This window comes from Mastomys coucha, unplaced genomic scaffold, assembly GCF_008632895.1.
Source record: "Mastomys coucha isolate ucsf_1 unplaced genomic scaffold, UCSF_Mcou_1 pScaffold9, whole genome shotgun sequence".
Classification (NCBI taxonomy): domain Eukaryota; kingdom Metazoa; phylum Chordata; class Mammalia; order Rodentia; family Muridae; genus Mastomys; species Mastomys coucha.
Genome location: NW_022196915.1, coordinates 103,882,525 through 103,903,135, shown reverse-complemented (window position 1 = coordinate 103,903,135; position 20,611 = coordinate 103,882,525). Strand labels below are relative to the sequence as shown.

General features: G+C 40.0%; 1 protein-coding gene across 1 annotated transcript in view; it reads left to right on the top strand.

The window, feature by feature from the left end:
• The window catches only part of Uggt2 (UDP-glucose glycoprotein glucosyltransferase 2), a 153,194-nt gene that overhangs the window by 102,833 nt on the left and 29,750 nt on the right, over positions 1–20,611 (top strand). Inside the window, exons 28-34 of the mRNA XM_031361024.1 lie at positions 7,535–7,693; positions 8,291–8,376; positions 12,978–13,062; positions 13,860–13,942; positions 17,261–17,356; positions 18,216–18,300; positions 19,154–19,336. Coding sequence (XP_031216884.1) covers positions 7,535–7,693; positions 8,291–8,376; positions 12,978–13,062; positions 13,860–13,942; positions 17,261–17,356; positions 18,216–18,300; positions 19,154–19,336 — 777 coding nt within the window. The remainder of the gene's footprint in view (positions 1–7,534; positions 7,694–8,290; positions 8,377–12,977; positions 13,063–13,859; positions 13,943–17,260; positions 17,357–18,215; positions 18,301–19,153; positions 19,337–20,611) is intronic.

The window sequence follows — 20,611 nt, the reverse complement described above, 5'->3', positions numbered from 1 at the left end:
AGGCAGGAGACTGACTTTCCTTGAAGTTTACGCCTCAAATACCGCCGTCACGCAAAGTGTGCATGACAGGGGACCATGTACTCAGTCCAATGGATGGCTGTGAGCCTCTACTTCTGTATTAGTCAGGTATTGTCAGAGCCTCTCAGGAGACAGCTATATCAGGCTCCTGTCAGCCAACACTTACTGGCATCCACAATAGTGTCTGGATTTGATGATTGAATATGGGAAGGATTCCCAGGTGGAGCAGTCTCTGGATTGTCCTTCCTTCAGTCTCTGCTCCATAGTTAGCCTCTACAACTCCTTCCATGGGTATTTTGTTCCCCCTTTTAAGAAGGAACGAAGTATCCACACTTTGGTCTTCCTTTTTCTTGAGTTTCTTGTGCTTTGTGGATTGTACTTTGTATATTCCGATCTTCTGGGCTAATATCCACTTATCAGAGAGGGCATACCGTGTGTTCTTTTGTGATTGGGTTACCTCATTCAGGATGATATTCTCCAGATTCATCCATTTCCCTAAGAATTTCATAAATTCATTGTTTTTAATAGCTGAGTAATACTCCATTGTGTAAATGTACCACATCTTCTGTATCCATTCCTGAGAAGAAAATTTTTAAATTTTTATTGGTATCTATTCATTCTCCATAGTGAAAATAACATAAGGACATTTCCATTCAAGACTATCATGTGCTCTAGCCATAACCTCCCAGAGACTCTACTTCTCGCTCTAGCATCCAGGGCCTCCCTTCCTTCAGTCTTATTTCTTCTTTCAAGCCATGTGTGTATGTACATATGTTATATGTATAATAATGTTACGCACGTACAAAAATGTAGAAATCACAAATGAGAAAAAGCATCTCTTTATGAGCCTGGTTTATTTCATTTAGCATTAGGACTTTGATGCCATCCATTTACATTCTGATGACACAATGTCATTTCTGCTCACAGCTCTCCCCGTGGTATCCTCTGTGGGTAAATGCACAGACTGACTTGTAACTTGTCTCAAAGTAAATGTGCATTATGAGCAGCGCTGCAGTAAATGCAGATGCACAAGTATGTCTGTGATGTTGTCTTCAGTCTTTCTCAGAGGCTAGGTCACATGGGTACTCTGTTTCTAGCATTTTGAGGCCTCTTCCTACTGATTTCCAGAGTAGCTCCACAGCTGGATTTCCACCACGGTGCCTAAATACAGCTGCCCCAGCTTCTCACCAGCATCCCTTGTCTGTTTTCCAAATGGAAAGCATTTGACTGTGGTAAAGATAGACCATCGTAGTTTTTATGTGTATTTTCCAAAGTCTAGGATGCTGAACATCTCTTATGTTTACTGGCCATGTGTACTGATCGCTCAAGTACTGCATACTTATTTCATCAGCCCATTTACCGATGTGATTGTTTCATGATTGAGTATTTAGGGTTTTGTCCAATTCTTTATTCTTAAACCTTAATCCTCTTTAAATTGCATTGTGAACAAAGATTTTGCCTTTTACTCTGCTGCTCCTTTGCTGATCACACATTTGTCAGATCTGCAGATGAATCCCTCGGCTGTAGAGTCTTTATCTGGAGTTCCTTTTTGGCTGATCCCATCTTTCCGTACTTTTATATCCATTTCAGAGTGTTGACTCATATAGTAAGGACTTTCATCCTTTTTAATTTGTTTTTGTGCAGAGTGAGAAATAGAACTCTAGTTTTAACTTCTGCATGAAGGGACCTAATTCTCTTCTTACCATTTGTTGAAGAGATCACTGTCTTTCGGATATTTGGCTATCTTTGTCAAAAGCAGATCAAAAGCCATGTTGGGTTAATTCTGGGTTCTCATTGCCAGAGCTTTAATTAAACTTTTCCACTCATGACCCATTTACTCCTAAGGAAATTTTACATGACCCTGGAACTATGTACTATAAAACAGATGTACAAATCCAGTATTTACTACTAATAAATCACAACTTTATTTTTAAACAATTGATATGAACATAATTTTAGTATTTACTAAAGAGGAAGGCAAACCTTCATGATAATGAGATAGATGGATATGCTTATTTGTTTTGTTCTTTCAGTCTTACATTATGAGTGCTTTGTGTATGTGTGTGAACACATATACCTCAGTGCGTGTATAAGAGGTCAGAGGGCAGCTTGTGAGAGCCAGTTCTCTCCTTCCATTGTATTGGTCCTCCATGGGCACCTACTCATACATGGACAGAAACAGAAATATAAAATCTTTTTGGGTTTTAAATATGCACTTTTAAATCATTTACTTATATGCAACTGCTGGGCGTTTTTAAACTATTATAATTGGGACTCTTATAAATGAGTACTCTGTAGCTGTCTTCAGCCACACCAGAAGAGGGCACCAGATTTCATTATAGGTGGTTGTGAGCCACCATGTGGTTGCTGGGATTTGAACTCATAACCTTCCGAAGAGCAGTCAGTGCTCTTACCTGCTGAGCCACCTCACCAGCTCAAAGATTTATTTATTTTATGTATATGAGTACACACTGTAGCTGTACAGATAGTTGTGAGCCTTCATCTGGTTGTTGGGAATTGACTTTTAGGATCTCTGCTTGCTCCAGTCAGCCCCACTGGCTCACTCCCTGCTCGCTCTGGCCCAAAGATTTATTTATTATTATAAATAAGTACACTGTAGCTACTTCAGACACAGCAGAAGAGGGCGTCAGATATCATAGGTGGTTGTGAGCCACCATGTGGTTGCTGGGATTTGAACTCAGGACCTTTGAAAGAGTAGTCAGTGCTCTTACCTGCTGAGCCATCTCACCAGCCCTCTGTTTATTTTTATATTCAACTATTTTTCTGCAAGTATTTGTGAAGTCTAAGGGCTTTCTGAGTTCGCTATAAGGTCTTATATAGAGAGGATGGTGTTGTCCACAGTAAAGGTAATTGAGTCCTTCTCTTCCTATTTGTAGACCATTTATTCCTTTCTCTTGTCTTACTGGTCCCCTAAGACTTCAGTAAGAAGTACTGAATTAGAAGTTGGGTGGAGACCCTGATTTTCCTCCTGGTTTTAGTGGGTATGTTTGTTAACATAGTGTTAGCTTTGTTTCCTATAGAACTTAACATGCTGAGCTCTTCTGGCTTTCTTCAGGGTTTTTATTGTGTAGGAATGGTGGGTTTATCAAAGCTCCTTTCTGTGCCTATTGAGATCAGATCATGTGATTGTGAACAGTATTTTCCATGCATTGCCGAGTTCAACTGGCAAGAATTCTTAATCCATGTTCATCAGGGATTGGCCTGCCATTTTATTCCCTGCTGCGGTCATCTCCACTTTTGATATCAGTGTAACCCTGGGTTCATAAACTGACTAGTAACCATGCTCCCCTTCCCTGTCTTATGGACTCGTTGGAGAAATGTCAGTGTTCTTCTTCAAAGGACTGGTGGAACTCATAACCATCTAGGTTTGGAATTTCTAGCTGAGAGACTTTAAATTCCCTTGCTTATTATTCAGCTCTGTGGGTTGCTTATTCTTACTTAACTTCAGCCGGACATATGTGTCTATAGATGTATCCATGTCTGGATTTTCCAGATTGGCTCAGCTGTTCACGCGATGCTCCAGATATCATTGTTATCTGTTGTAATTCCTTTTTCTTTCCATTTCTAATTTGTGTCTTTCTTTCTTTTGGTTGGTTACACTAGTGGTCTCTCAACCCTCTTCCATTTCAAGAATGAGCTGTTTTATTTATTCTATTGTTCTTTCCATCTCAAATTCATTCAGTTCTTACTTGATTTGGATTTGGTTTCTTTCCACCTACTGACGAGGGTTGTCTTATTTTTTGTTTTCTTAAGACTCCTAAGGTTTAAGATTTCTCATTATTTAACTTGATATTTTTTTTAATTATAGGCATGTATTGTTATGAGCTTTCTTCCCCCATTAAACTGTTTTCACTGTGTCACCTAGGTTCATTTTCATTCAGTTGTAAGAATTTTTAACTCCTCTCATGAGTTCTTTGGTGACCACCTATTCAGCGATGTGCTTCTCAGTCTCCTTGGGTCTGTATATTTTCTACAGTTTTATCCTGCTGATGTATAGTTTCACTACATTGTTATCAGGTTTAGCATAAGAAATTATGACAATTTACTTGTATTTGTTAAGACTTACTTTGTGTCTTAAATGTGATGTTTCAGAGAATATTTTAGGGCTTCTGAACAGAATGCTTGTGAGTGGTGTGTCCCATAGTGTCTGTAGACTACCTGATAACTCAGGTAGTCGGGGCTCAGGGCTGACGTTTGCCCTGCTTTCATCTGGATGACTCGTCTGTTGTCTGAATGTGATATTGAAGTTACCAGCACTGTGTGGAGATCAGTCTGGGTCAAGACTTACTGTTTGTTCATTAAGTTGGGTGCACAAAGGCTCAGCTCAGACTTTGCAAGAATTGCAGTATTCTGTGATGTGTTCTTCCCTAGTCATCATGAAGTAGTCTTCTTTAATTGTTTGGAGTGTGTGTATGGTGGAGGATGTGTATGTGTGAGTGTGTGTGGTTCTGAATATTTTATTTGTTTGAAAGGTCTTATTTCATCCTTTCACCACAGTGTTGTGTTTATCCTTCCCAGTACTAGTATGATTCTTACAAGAAACAGATTGTTGGAGCAGGGATCTTTTTAATTAACTTCCTACCACGATTTTGAGTGTCAAGAAACGAGATTCACAGACCTATAGGATGCAGACCCCAAGAGTCATGACTAGTTGAAATGCAGCTCTGCTTGGTGACGACTCCTGTGTTGATTGTGTGTTGGAGTCTGTCTTCCTGGCTTTGGTCTCTGCCCTTCCCTCTCCTGATACAGCTGCTGTGCCGCTTTTGCCTCTTGGCCATTTCCTCCTTTTCTTCCCTATCTCCTGTCGGCCTTTCAGGTATCTGACTTGAGTATGTGCAGTCTTTCTGATAGTAGCCTTGGATTAAGCTGTTGTTGTTGTAACTGATGGAATAATAGGGTAAAATATACTGGATCTTTCCAAATATTGAAGTAAGAAGGTTTTTAGGAACAAACTAACAAATATACAGCACTCTAAAAGAAATTGACTAAAATTTTGGAGAAAATAGTCCTTATTGTCTTCCTTCAAAACTATTCCTAGCTTCTGTATTTATTATCTCCATCATAGAGAAAGGTATGCCCACACACCTGCAGTAAGAATGTGTAAATGTTTGCCTGAGAAATGTGGTTCATACCGTCCTTGTGTGTACTTTTGCCTAACCTCTTTTCCTTCTAGTGAAATTTCTATTGATCCACTCACATAGATTTGTGGGATTTCCTCTGATCCCTGGTGCCTTCATCATGAATTTCTCTGCAAAAGGAAGAAGGCTAAAACTGTGCTGGGATCATCATAAGAAATCAACCATTAGCACAGAATAAAAGACACCACCCATTAATAAAGAATAAAAAGATATATGTGAAGAAAGGCTTAGAAAAGAAGTTTGGAAAACGAAAGTCCCTTTTGTCTTCATGATCAGTGAGATCTCTTAAAGGTCTATTGGAGTCTCATAAACAGAATAAACAGTGAGTGTTACTAATAGAACTTCAAAGATCCAAACCAAAACTGTGAAAAGTTTGCAGTGGAAAAATTACTAGCTGAGAAATAAAGTGCTGCCTGATGCGGACAGTCTTGTCATTCTTAGACACTGAGTGCAGGTAACTGAACACTTCAGTAGGGAGTAACACAGCTCATGATCTTTTCAAAATATTTGAATGAGCAATAGCTGTAACTCTGCAGCTAGAAAACAAGATCCCCAGTCGTCGTAGATGCAGGAAATAAGCAGAAAGATCCTTAGAATCTACCATCTTAGAGTCTGCCATCTTAGAGTCTGCCATCTTAGAGTCTGCCATCTTAGAGTCTGCCATCTAGGACTGATGCTGCCCTTCCTGACTCTGCTGTTTCCATGGTATAATATAGCATTTAAAGTATCTGCAACTATCCCAGAATATTTTCAAATAATGTGTAGAGCCAATTCCTGGAGTACAGATGAGATTAGGTAAAGGGCAGAAATATAGAAAATGAGCTAAACTTGGACATACTTGTAATCTCAGCATTTTGAAGATTGTGGCAGGAGGATTGTTTTAAGCTCCCAGCCAACCTTGGCTACATAGCAAGAGATTCAGAAGTGACTATAGTACTTGTGTATAAACATTTCTTTGTTAAGAATGGTTACCATAAAATTGTAGTGCCTATAAGAACAAAAATAACATCTTTTAACTAAGGTCCTCCCTCTGAATTTCTACCATTTTTTAAAAGTTGCCTAAGGGTTTGCATATACTTAGTATGTGAAGTTCATCACTAGAATAGCAAGAATTCACAAAAAAAAAACCCAGAATCTTAAAGTTTATTAAGTAAATGCTATCTGCAAAGAGTTTTCCTTTAAAAAGATACACAATTATATATCACACAGCATTCTAGTTACTTCTGAGATAGTTACACCAAAAGAAAAATGACTATACAGTTTGGAATATTTCCAAAGGTTACTGAAAATATTTCTTACCACATTACAGTAGCATTGAAATCTTCCTATTGTAAAATATTCCAAACATTAACATCATCTACTCTCTTTGTTTTGCTTAGCAAAATTTCCAAACTGTAAAGATCAAATATCATTTTGTTTATATTCATATTTGATCATGCTATACATGTGAGGGAGAGAAAAGGGTTTATCTCTAAAATATGATATTTACAAAGAAGAAAATTTACAAGGTATTGAAATGTTCAAGCCTTTAAAAAATACATTATGAATGGCAGACACAATGGTATGTACCTAATTGTCCCAGCTACCTGAGTCAGAACAGAAAGACAGTTTAAAGCCAATAGAGTGCCATAGCCTATTCAGTGAGAGAGGACCATAGTCTATTCAATAAGAGAGAGGGAGAGAGGGAGAGGAAGAAGGATAGCTTATTCAATAACACCCGGTCTTAAAACACTCATGGAGGCATTGATTCTGAGAAAACCATGTTTAATAAAAACATAAGCTGTGCATATTTGCTTGGAAAAACCCATAAAATATTCAGATGTGTTCATGTTTAAATGAATGTTTTGGTCTGTAGGTGCTTTCTCTTGTTTCTGCTTTGTTCTGCTATGGAAAGGTTAATTTTTGAATACATGACATTTACTTGTAATTAAATAATGAGCATTGATATTTTTTAATTACAAGAAAGCCAATAGGTGATAACTTGGCTTATGTTCCCAGTTTGAAATGAATGCTACAGAAAAATTGCAAGCTGAGACTGTTTTTATAACTATCCCACGTACACCTGCCTTGCATAGAGCTTTTAATACTGCTAGTTACGGGTCACCTTCCCAGACTCCCTGCCTTCCTACTTGCAGTTGTTGGTGCAGTCATCACGAGACTAGGAAAGGCTTAGTGTGGGAATGAGAAAATTAGTCACAACCTTTTGTCTTGAAAAAATTAGTGGTTGTATCAGTTTACTCATGTGTTAAAGAAATGCTTGAAACCAAAGAGTATTTTTTTACTTAAGAATCATCTCTTTTGTTCATTACAAAATTTATAGGACTCAAAATACCCAACCCATAATATGTTTCCCCCAGAGCAAGAGAAGTGTTACAGCAGAGTATGAACTAGAGTATCTGCTAATTGAAGGACATTGTTTCGACGTGACCACAGAACAGCCTCCGCGGGGTCTGCAGTTCACACTGGGCACAAGAAGCAGCCCTGTTGTAGTTGACACAATAGTGATGGCCAATCTTGTAAGTATTCTAAATATTGACTTAATGCTATTTAACTTTGGGGGGAGCTTTCTTAGGTTTCCTGTTAGTGAAGATAAACTCCTCTCTACTCTTAAGACTTGTTTTCCTTCATTTCTATGATGTGTCCATATAAACGTCTGCCACGCATGGGTAGGTACTATAGAGAAGATGGCATCCAAGCCCTGAAGGGGAAGTCGAGGTGGTTTTGAGCTGCACAACTGCATGCTGGAACTCAGACTGCAGTCTACAGCAACCGTTACTAAACACTGGACATCTCTCCAGTCCCTAATGTTGAATCTTTAAATATTTAAAGATTCAAATATTTTTTAAATTTAAAAATATTTGAATCTTTAAATATTTAAAAATTGGAAGAATTGAGTCAGGCATGATGAAAGCCTGTCTCAGAACATGGAAAAGCCATACTTCTAGAATATGTTTTTAAAGCTTTTTGTAAAATCTTCTTCCTTGGAATTCATTTGTAGAATTTTCTTCCATCCCTAACAAATATTTTCTTGGCTAATTCATTTATAATATTTAATGAATAATTGGATATTCTTACTCATGTAAATGAATAGTTTCCCCCTTTCATCTTCAAAGGGATATTTTCAATTAAAAGCAAACCCAGGTGCATGGATACTAAAATTACATGAAGGAAAATCAGAAGATATTTATGAAATAATTGGGTGAGTGATTCAAACCACTTTTAAAGCTTTATAAGTAAATACTTGTTTAGTGTTATATATCAGATTATCAAAATGGTAATTAAAACTATTTTGCTTAAAAACTATTAGATCTGGTTGTGTACAGGATAACAGAAAAATGGCTTTTCAGGACTTATCTATTCTGTAGGATTTTAGCTACTATCCATGCACAATAGTGAGATATTGACACACAACTGTGGCAGAAAATAAATAAAAACAAGTGCATAGACAACCATAGGAAGGATGGGTTCCTATAATCTGCCACCTCCTCCAATTGCCTGCAGTATAACCTTGAAAAATCCTTTATTTGATATGGTAAGAAGTAAATATAGTCCTCTTAGAGGCAAAAGGAGAGGGGATGGGTTGGAGGGGAGACTGGGAAGAGGGATAACATTTGAAATGTAAACAAATAAAATCATTAATCAATAAAAAAAAAAGTAAGTACAACTTTGCCCTGGACCCCAACATCAAGCCCACCCCAACAAACCTAGCAACTGGAGAGGCCCTCCTAGCCCCAGACTTTAAGCTGTACCCAAAAACTAAGCCTCAAGGCCTTGGTGTCAGGTGGGTCTCACAATCCCAACATCTAGATCCATCTGGTATACTCAGTCTTTATGTCTCACCTACTATGAGGCCTACTCAAGATATCAGTCAACCAGCCAGTCCCTCCAAATTCAGACTCCACTTCAAAAATCTTGAAGAGTGTCACCCAGGAATAACACAGAACAAAACTAAAAACCTTACAAAGAACTACTACCTTTTCACGATTCCAAACTAAGAAAACAAGAAGCAGCCAGTACCATGATATACACAGTTGGATTTCAGAGCCCAGAAAGCTAAGCAGCTGAACCGTAAGATTTCTGTAAAAGCCCCTGTCTCAGTGGCTGTGCTTATTGAAATAAACTAAGAAAACATCAGCACATTTTCCCCTTCAAGTTCTAGGCCCCTTGAAAATGTATCTATGTGTTCAGCATAATCTAGCAGAATCGTGCAAACCATAGCTGCAAGAGAGTCTAGGGAAGAGCCACCACCATGAAGAAGGAGGAGAAGAGGAGAAAGAAGGGAGGGAAGAAGGAAGAAGAGAAAAATAAAAAGAAAGCTTAGTAACACGTTGCCGCTCTCTCCTCCAAGGCTCAGGTAACAGCAGAAGAGAAGTCAGAAAGAATTCTAAAGCCAGAGGATGGGGAGGGGGAGCTGTGGCAGGCGACTCGCAGCAGTGCAGGGTATCCGTTACCTTTCTGTCGCTGTGATGAAACACTGACCAGAAGAGACTTATGGAAGAGAGTTTCTTTAGGATTATAGTTCCAAAGGGATACAAGTGCGTCATGAGAGGCAGCTAGTGGTATGCACGGCTGCGGGAGTGCAAGCTGAGAACCCATTCCTCATCCTCTGTAAAATACAGGAAACCCATGTTCTCCTCGCAGCCACCTAGGTTCTAACAATAGTGACTCTGAGACTAATTGCTAATTAATAATTGCCAGGCCATAAGCTTCAGCTCCACATGTTCCCTGACTTACACTTAACTTATTATCCCTTTTATTCCAGCCTGCCTTCAGCTCTGTGGCTGGTTTCATCTTCTCCTGAGAGTTCCTGGAGTGAACCTCCTTTTATTCTTTCCTGAGTTGAGCTACCTGCGGTTTTACATCCATCTCCTCAGTGGTCTGGTGGATCTCCCACACCTCTAACTATTCCCCAGAATTCTCTCTATCCCTGCTGGATGTCCCACCTCCTATTTCCTGCCTCAGTTCAGTGACCATAGGCTTTTTATTGACTGATGATGCTTCTAAGAGATTGTCTCTGCAGTCCTCAAACACAAAACTGATAAGCCAACTAGAAAAAGCATAAGGCTCAAAACCCCTTTTTTTATTATTATTAGATGTTTTCTTTATTTTCAATATCTCCTTTCCCAGACTCTCCTCCAAAAGAAAAAAATAAAATAAAATAAGAAAAAAAAAAACTAAAACAAACCCCTGTTCCCTCCCCTGTCCCCCTGCTCACCACCCCACCCTCTCCTGCTTCCTGGCCCTGGCATTCCCCTACACTGGGGCTTAGAGCCTTTACAGGGCCAAGGTCCTCTACTCCCACTGATGACCGACTTGGCCATCCTCTGCTATACACATGCTGCTGGAGCCATTAGTCCCACCATGTGTACTCTTTGGTTGGAGTTTTAGTCCCTGGGAGCTCTGAGGGTACTAGTTAGTTCATATTGTTGTTTGTCCTAAGGGGCTGCAAACCCTTCAGCTCCTTGGGTCCTTTCTCTAGCTCCTTCATTGGGGATCCTTTACTCAGTCCAATGGATACCTGTGAGCCTCTACTTCTGTATTAGTTGGGTATTGTCAGAGCCTCTCAGGAGACAGCTATATCAGGCTCCTGTCAGCCAGCACTTACTGGCATCCATAATAGTGTCTGGATTTGATGATTGAATATGGGAAGGATTCCCAAGTGGAGCAGTCTCTGAATTATCCTCCCTTCAGTCTCTGCTCCATAGTTTGTCTCTGAAAAATCCTTCAATGGGTATTTTGTTCGAAACTCTTAAAGACTGCTCCCAATGACAGTGCTCCTCTACCACCCCTCCCTCTCCCAGCTGGCTCCCAGCTGGGACCAAGCATTTCCATTTGAGTCATTCAAACCACCACATATAGCTATTACAGTCAGGAGGACTCAACAACTCATCTACATAAGAATGAGCCTATCAAACCCGGAGGAGCCCAGGTAACCTTACCTCTACCGAGTTAGGGATGGAATGAGCTCTTGCTTCAGTTGTACATGCACAGATGACCCCACTAGGTGCCAATGGATACTCCTAGTCCAGGTGTCTGTCAGATGGCCCTGGCTAAATTAAATGGATCACACAACAAAACCTAAATTCCTGAATCTGGGAAAGGACAGGTGGGGGAAAAAGAGACTCTATTAGAGGTGAGAGGGAGATGAGGGAGGTGAGAGGGAGATGAGGGAGGTGAGAGGGAGATGAGGGAGGTGAGAGGGAGATGAGGGCTGAAAGAAGGATGTAGTGAATATATATATACATTCCCTCCCAGTGTCATACATATATGAAACTATCAAAGAAATAACTTAATTTTATGGAACAACTGTTTTGAGATTCCTGCAGTATCTGCTGGACTCTCTTATGCCACATTTCCACCAGGCTGTAGACCATGAGGGACTCCTGCTGTGATCACTTCCTGGGTGAGAGCGCACTCTGTTGGGCAAATTTATTGCAGATCAACATGAAGATGAACATGCTTGAAATAATGCTGTGTAGACTAAGTAGTGATTTTATGGAATTCCTGATTTGATTTAAGCAGTTTTTGGAAGTTAATTTGATTTAAATAAGTTTGGGAAGTTACAGTAGTATATGGAAAGTTTAAAGTTAAAATCAAGAATAGAGTGTGCCCCTTCCGCATAGACTGGCAAGAGCTGCATGAGCTAGAGAAAGGAGTAGAGTGAGCTCTCATGCACTGCAAGCATGTGATTACAGGAGCAAGGAGAGTCCACCATAAAGAGGAAGGTTATGAGTGAAGAGTGAATAATTCCAATATGAATATAAGAGCAGAGAAGAGATTTTTAGTCAGTTTAACTAGTCAAGACTTCAGAAATAATATGTAAGATAGGTGATGACTGTTTCTTGGTAAATACGGATTGTTGTCAGCTAAGCATAGGAAGAACTTGCTACTCTAGACTAGGCTTACTTAAACTTTGTTAGCAGTGGCAAAAGAATTACTGCTTTAGGGTTAGGTTGAACTTGTGAAAAGGAAGATAGATGGGAAAATGTCTAGTTAGGTATGAGTTTCAAAGGAAGAATACATAATCAATAATCCTGTCATAATTTCCTTTTGTGTAATGACTTTAATCTATTTTTGAAGATTATGCTTTTGTGGTGACTGTGTTTTAGAGACTATGTAGCTTATGGCTAGGAGGTAATTTTCTTCTTACATAGAAAACTATCTTAGGTGGGATGAAAATGCTAAGAAAAAAATAAAGTTGTTGGAGTCTGCTTTGCTTCATCCACAGAGAGAGAGAGAGAGGGAGGGAGTTAGACTTTCTCCTCTTTCTTTTCTCTCCTCACCAGCTGCCATAGGCAGCAGCCTCCATCCCTCTACCAGTTGCTATCTGCAGTCAGCTGCTATTAACACCAGCCCCAATTACACACTACACATACACACACACACACACACACGCACACACATGCACACACACGTGCACACACACACATGCACACGCACACACATACACACACGCGTACATACACATACACACACATGTGCACACGCACACACATGCACACACATGCACACACATACACATGCACACACATACACTTACACATGCACACGCACGCACACACACATGCACACACGCACGCACATAGCTGCCTTCCTTGGTTTGCCCTGGGGCATTGAAGTTGTTGACAGATAATCTTAATATATATTAATAGAACCTTAATTGAATATCTAATTTTAATAGTTTGGCATATGTAAATTAAATGTATAACAAGCAATTTTATTGTAAAGGAATTGTTTATATAATCAAAATTATAGTGTATTCTTGAATACACTATGGACACTTGTGTTCTTCTGGTTTAGGCATGAAGGAGCAGACTCTAAGACCGATGTAGGCAGTGTCATTGTTGTGTTAAACACTTTCAAGAGCAAGAATCTGAAAATACAGGTATGTGGCTGAAGCTTTTATACACTTTAACGAGCACCACTTCCCCTCTTAATTTTGTTTTCCTATCAACTAAAAATGCGTTCCCTAAATTCTTGCTTTGTAACTCAAGGAAACTGTATGGCTATGAAAGGGGAGCTTGATGACAAAAGGGATGGTTTTTGATTTTTAGATTTTGTTTTATTAGAATATTTACTCTCTACAGCCAGAGAGCTCTGTAGGTCAGCCTCTGAAGATGAGCCAGGGACAGAGGCTGAAAAGAAAAGATGGCACTTGTCCCTTAGCAAAATAGAGAATGGGTATCGTATTGTGCTTGCCATTGGTTTGGTTTGGTTTGGTTTGGTTTGGTTTGGTTTGGGTTTGGGTTTGGGTTTGGGTTTGGATTTGGTTTGAGATAGAATCTCATATGAAGCCCTGGCTGGTCCATAATTTTCTGTATGAACCAGGTTGGCTTTAAACTCAGAGAGATCCCCCTGCCTCTATTTCCTGAGATCTTCTGTCCTTTGTCCCTTCCTCTCCCTCATTAACCACCTCAGAGATCTTTTATGCCTTTTTTCCATTAGAAATAGAATTTTAACAAAAACCTTTTGAAATACTTATTATTTTTAATTGCATGTGTCTGTGTCATGATCAGGGCATGTGATCAGTGAGTGTGAGCAGACGCATGCCGAGGAGGAGGCATCGCAGAACAAGATTTGTTAACTCTACCTTCCCACATTTCTAGAGGGTTCTTGCTTTATATGGCATAGTTTATAATTAATCAGTTAAATTCTAAATTTTCTCTTTGCCATCTTATCCAGGTAAAGAAAAAATCAGGTAAAATTAAAGAAGATGTTCTTGCTGATAAACATGAAAATAAAGGTGTGTGGGATTCAATTAAAAGGTAACTACCAATAACTGGCAATATTTCTGGTTGGTTGGTTGGTTGGTTTTGGTTTTGGTTTTTCGAGACAGGGTTTCTCTGTGTAGCTCTGACTGTCCTGGAACTCACTCTGTAGACCAAGCTGGCCTTGAACTCAGAAATCCACCTGCCTCTGCCTCCCAAGTGCTGGGATTAAAGGTGTGCATCACCACTGCCTGGCAACTGGCAATATTTTAATGACATAACTAGGTTGATAAATGAGGAAACATGCAGGTAGCAAAGATCTAAGTAAATAAAGCACACACTCTTCCTCCCAGGAGCCATAAGACAGACATAAATGCTGACATAAAAACTTGGAGCTGGCAGGAAGGAGGCTGATGGGGTGAGAGGAGAAGAGAGGTCAGGCGAGAGCAGTCAGAGCACAATATGTGCATGCATAAAGTTGCCAGAGAATGCATATCATTTAAAGAAGGAAACTAGAGCTATAAAATAGCTGAAAACAAATATATATAGACATACACACATACATACATATATATATGAATTATGATATGGATGTGTGCATACATGTATATGTGTGGTATGTGGTGTGCGTGCGTGCGTGCGTGTGTGTGTGTGTGTGTGTGTGTGTGTGTGTGTGCGTGTGCGTGTGTGTTGCCTGTGTACCCAAGCTCATGACTGGTGGATCCTGAGAGTGGAAGCAAGGATAGACAGGTAGGTGCTGAGAGACCTCAGTGAGCAGTGAGCTCAGCTGGAACACATTCTCAGGAGACAGCTTCAGTGAGACAGTATTTTCATGGAGAAAGCAAAGGCTATGTAAACCTTTAGGGTGAGGAAGGGCTACTGCTGTTAGGGTGAGTGTACATCATTGGCTTGGGCCAGAGCACTGGGGATGCCTCGTTTGCATAAGGAATTCCAGGTGCTGGTGGACATGACCTTAAAAGGAAAAGAAGTTTAACCTGGCTACCAGGCTATGTGATCTCCTCCAGTGGGCAAAGGTGGGGGCACAGGGCTACGTGCACCAGAACATGCAAGCCTAGTGTGGGGGTGGAGATCCTGCTCCAGCCAATCTCAGGACGAGATTTCCAGGGTTTGTACCTTAAACCCACTCTCGTCCCAGTTCCATGGCTCTGACTCCACATACTTCCATATACGTGTGCATGTGTGCACACATATGCCTGTGTGCGTACATACATCTCCAGCTGAAGGGACCTTAGGAAAGATTTTACAGCGTGTGGCTGAGATTCTTCCTGCAGGAAAGATGATGTTCAACAGTTGTAGCAGCATGAAGGCACCTCTGAGAAACAGTAGGTATGATCTTCAAAGAGCAGAAGGTAGTCCAGCATGGCTGTAACATGGTATGCAACATGCTAAGTAACAGGATGTGTCTGAGTCATGTGGCTAATTTAGAGCTTTGGGTGTAGGTCAGCAGTAGAATGCTTACCTAGGATGTGTGAGGCCCTGGGTTCAGCCTCCAGCACCACAAAGGGCCAAGAGTGTGACTGCGAAGAGACGGTTTGGTTATAGAATCCAGTAATGCATGTCTAGACATGACAGTGTCGTTTGAATGGTATGGTCTGGGAACTTTGTCCATTTCCTAATTCTATGCCTTCTTTGCCTCCTGTTTCCAGGGAGATTTTTTTAAAATAAAGTTTTACTGTCCAATAGATAGCAGTTACCTCTTTGCTAAAATACCTGCAGAAGCTCCATAGCTAAGCATCCCCAGGTTTCCCAACCTGAGCTGTGTACTGTGACTGTCCACAGCTGAGGCAGATGCTCTCCTGCAGGGCCTTGTCCCACAGGGACCTCCTACAATGAAAGTGGAGGAAGAATGGCTCCCCTAAAACACCAACTCAACAGCTAGGAGGGGGAGGAAGGCAGGCTTACAAAGGAAGCTGCTTGCTATAGATCATTTGGTAGAGACCTTTAAAAGTCTGTTTTAGAAATGTGAACAGTTTCTAATTTTGTTCTGTTGCTGGGTAAATGCCATAATCAAGACTTCATGGAGGAAAGAATTTATTGTCTAGTACTGCCACGTCCCAATCCATCACTGAAGGAGGGCAGGGTAGGAGCTCCCGCAGGAGTGGAAGGCCGAAGCCATGGAGGAGTGCCGCTCGCTGGCTTATGTTCATGTTAGCCAGCCTTTGGGGCTTCCAGTGCAGAGGATGGAGCTGCCCACGGTGGGCTGGGTCTCTTTACATTAAATAGTAATCAAGATTGAACCCCGTAGACATGCCCACCAGCCAATCCTTCAATTGATACTCTCTTCTTAGATGACTATAGTCTGTGACAAATTCACAGTTAAAGCTAACTAGAACAGAACTTTCTTTGAGTTTATAAATGTCAACTTTTTGTCATTTTGATCAAAGATAAGAAACTTTAAGCCAAATAGATTGAATAAATAAATCCTAAATAAATTTTGTTGTCACATAGTTAGAAGCACTTCCACCATATTGGATTTGGCACAGTTTTTGCCTCTTTTTCTATAGCCTACTCTATGTTAATTAAAATTGAATTACTTACCCATGTAGCAACTTTTTCTTCAGAAAATTACAGAATCAAAAGATTAAAAAAATACTGGTATTATAATAATTTGTACTTGCCAGAATATTTTTAAATTTAACTTTTATTATTTTGTGTATGTGGGTATTTTGCCTCTGTGTATATCTATACACTATGTGTATCTTTGAAAAGGCCAGAACAGAGTATTGGGTCCCCTGGAAATGGAGTTAGAGGCACTTGTCACTTGCCATATGGGTGTTGGGAACTGAACGTGGCTCAGCTGCCAGAGTGGTCAGCGCTCTTAAATGCTGAGATGTCCTTCTAACCCCAACAAAAATACTTTTTATAAAAGACATCATTTTCAAATCTTAGTCACTATAAGTAATAAGCTTATATAAAACCTAGATTTTTGAATTATGTAACCAACATCTACATTCCTACTCTAATCCCAGAAATCCTGTTGTCCATGACTAACACTTATGCTTAATGTATTGTTTCTTCCCACACTATTGGTCTATTTAAGATCCAGTACACGAGATATGAACCTGACAGGCTGTACTTCATTCTTGGTTCTCAAAAGAACTCTTGGAAGTCACAAAACGTCATATAAACATGGAGAATGGAAAAGTTTAATTTCATTCCATGTCTAGAGAGAAGTTCACAAACCTCAAGTGATACCCTCACATTTAATATAAATATCCCATAACTGTCAGCACAGATGATTACTTAATGGAATAGTATTCTGATACATATTATTTACATGTATATAGTTATAATATATGCTAAATATATACTAATAAACACTAACAATCCATTGTCATGTGTTTTTATTACCAGCTTCACAAAAAGTCTGCATAAAGATGACACAAAGGAAACTGACATCCTAAACATTTTTTCAGTGGCTTCTGGCCACCTATATGAGCGCTTTCTAAGGTGAGTGAGTAGTTCCAAATGTTCTCAGAAAGCTACACATTTACACAGATCAGCAAAATGAAAGCGTGAACCTCAAAAGGAAATGAACTTTTTTCCTGTTTCTGCCATGGTATAGCTTACTTTCATACCAGCCATTATTACTATGATTTATATTCTCTCTAAAGGAGCAAATACACTGGTTTTGTAAGTCCTTCTTGCCTAAATATTAATAAGGTATACACTAGTGAGCATCTTGCTTCTTTTTTTACATATAAGTTTTAAAATACATTTAAATTTCATTAGTTTAGTTTGATTTAGAACAGTTTTAATTAATTTTAGAAAGTGCATTGTATTTAACAAGATAATGAGAAAATATATATAGTAAGTGTTCCTTCCCATAGAGGAATATTATATTTGCAAGCAGGAAGAGGTCAGCAAAGAGGATAGTATTCAGAATTCAAAGAATATTTTTAAGAGTGTATATAAAGGATCCCAAAGAATGCCTCAGAAATATTTGAGTTACGGTCCTGATGCTAAGGAGTGCTCTCAGGGCACATGCCTCCTCTTTGCTGAGAGGCCTAGATAAAGCAACCACATGGTTGCATGTCCAGAACGCACCGGGCCTTTCTGTTTGAAAGCCTTATATTTATCACACTCACACAGAACCAGACCGGGCGTCAGTTCAGTGCCATACTACCTCATAGTAGCTTCGTGATGCTTGTACCCTTACATCCTTAGACACTGCCTATCATAGGAGTCATAATGTCCAAAGGTGTTTCAGTTTAATTCTCCATACTTCCCAATGTGTATTCATAATTGATCATTTAAAGGCCTTTGAATAGAAGTTACCTTGTATTTGTTTTCATGTGCTTTTACTTAGGATTATGATGCTTTCTGTTCTGCGGAACACCAAAACACCAGTGAAGTTCTGGTTTCTGAAGAATTACCTCTCGCCAACATTTAAAGTAAGCGCACTGCCATTTCACAGTGTGGCTAGAGCTTGATACTAAATTCTTTGTTACCATTGTAATCTCTTAAAACATTTCCCTTTTCAATATGAAGTTTTTAAATGTATACTTGCCAAATAGGGCATAGGAATGGGAAGCATATGGCCTGAGATGATGCCATACAGGACTGCCCTAGCAGATGAGTTCACTAACTAGAAAACTCATCGTCTGGATAAAAAACCTTGCTGTACTTAATGGCAAAAGGTAATGCCTGTTCAAAACAGTATTTACCTTTCTAATTTGCTTTTTCCCTCAATTTCTTCTTCGTAAGATGCTTTAGTGCTTAACAGTGTGAGCCTGCACTGCCGAGTGCACAAGTGTGAGCCTGCACTGCCGAGTGCACAAGTGTGAGCCTGCACTGCCGAGTGCACAAGTGTGAGCCTGCACTGCCAAGTGCACAAGTGTGAGCCTGCAGCTTTGGTCCATGCACAGTAGGAGGGCTCTCCCTCCAGTTAGTTGAAAGGTCACTACCCTAGCTAGCTTGCTGTCTGTCACAGTTCCAGAGGAGTAAATCTGTTGTGTTGGGGAAGCTAGGCAGCAAGCAGTGGGCATGGCCCGGAGCAGGAGGCTGAACCACACGCTTGAAGCAGAGGTGAAATGGCCCGCATCTTTGAATCCTCAAAGCCCACCTCCAGTGAAGTCCAGTGCTGGGCATCTTCCAGCACACACCTCTCCTTCCTGCCTCACACATTCCCGTTCCGTTTGGGAACAAGTTTATTAGAGTAGTATTTAAGCAGTTTCTAATTTCTTTATAATGATTTATAGTATACTTCTTCTAAAATGTATTGTTTGATTTGTTATATGTGTTTAGGAGGTAATTCCTCACATGGCTAAGGAATATGGATTCCAGTATGAGCTTGTCCAGTACAAGTGGCCCCACTGGCTTCATCAACAGACTGAAAAACAACGAATCATTTGGGGTTACAAAATCCTTTTCCTTGATGTCCTTTTCCCACTCGCTGTGGACAAAGTCATATTTGTTGATGCTGACCAGGTAACAAGAGTAATTACTTTTATACTAAAGCTTGCTTTGCATCTAACTGATCATGAACATAAAGATTTACATTGCTCATTTATTGTCACTGTTGCTTCTTAAACACACACGACATGATTTACCATATCCACTAAGTAACTTGAGTTTAAAGACATATTAGCAGGACATGGGCAGGCTTGAAAGTGTGACAACAGGTGCCGTTTGTGTAGGACATGGCAGTTCCTATCTGAAACAGCCATTATTGTTGTGTAATTTGGCCAAGTAAAAATAAGACATGTGTATATTTTATTCCTTATAAAAACAGTTGCATGCCCCTGAGTGGGCTGAGCTGCTGATTTGCTGGGAAGGTTAGCAGTGAACATGGCCCTTCTCTCTCCTGGGTCCACCATCAACAGTGAAACCATCAAGTTTCTATCTGTTTGTGACTTACCTAGAAAAGGCTCCCATGTAGCTGGGAAAAATTAAAAGCCACCTTAATTTCAGAATCTGTATATATGAAAGCTGTGGCTTTCCCATTAGCTCATTTCAGGACATTTGTCATCATTAATCATGAAAATATTGGAAAAATGTACGGAATTTCTAATACAGTAATACTTAAGTGTAAGTGTATATAAATTAAATGTGTGGGATACAATTTACATATCAAGGACAAAGGTGTATTTTCAAGTTCTATATTAGAATTTGCTTATAAGCATTTAGTGGAGCAGCATTTTTTTCTAAGTCCAGAACTTGAGAAAACGAGGCAGGAGGATGAGGAACTCAGTGCCAGAAGCACAAATGAGACCATCTGGAAACAAAAGCCAACAGGAAGGCAAGGACTACAGAGGGGAGACGGGGGTGGGGGTGGAATTCTGTCTTAGGAGATACAGTTGTATAATAATAACCATCTTAAACTTGTCACTGCTTCAGTAACTGACCTGCCTCCTGAGTTCCTCTGATTATCACTTACTCATGAAACAGCAGGGGATTCAATGAAAGGCTTCACAGCTCTTGAGTCAGCCTGGAGCCACTGCTGGTTAACTCTTTGTGAACCAGAGAAGGAAAGGAAAAGAATTAAGATGCTGTGTACATGCAAATATGCACAGACAGGTACACATTCAAACATTCACACACCCACACTCTGGCTGGGCCCGACTGTCACAGTCAACTCCACAGTATTCATGCATGCTTACACATGGACACATATACCTGCACACTTACATATAGACAAACAGACATATACATTTGGATGGATAGATGGATGGATGGATGGATGGATGGATGGATGGGTGGGTG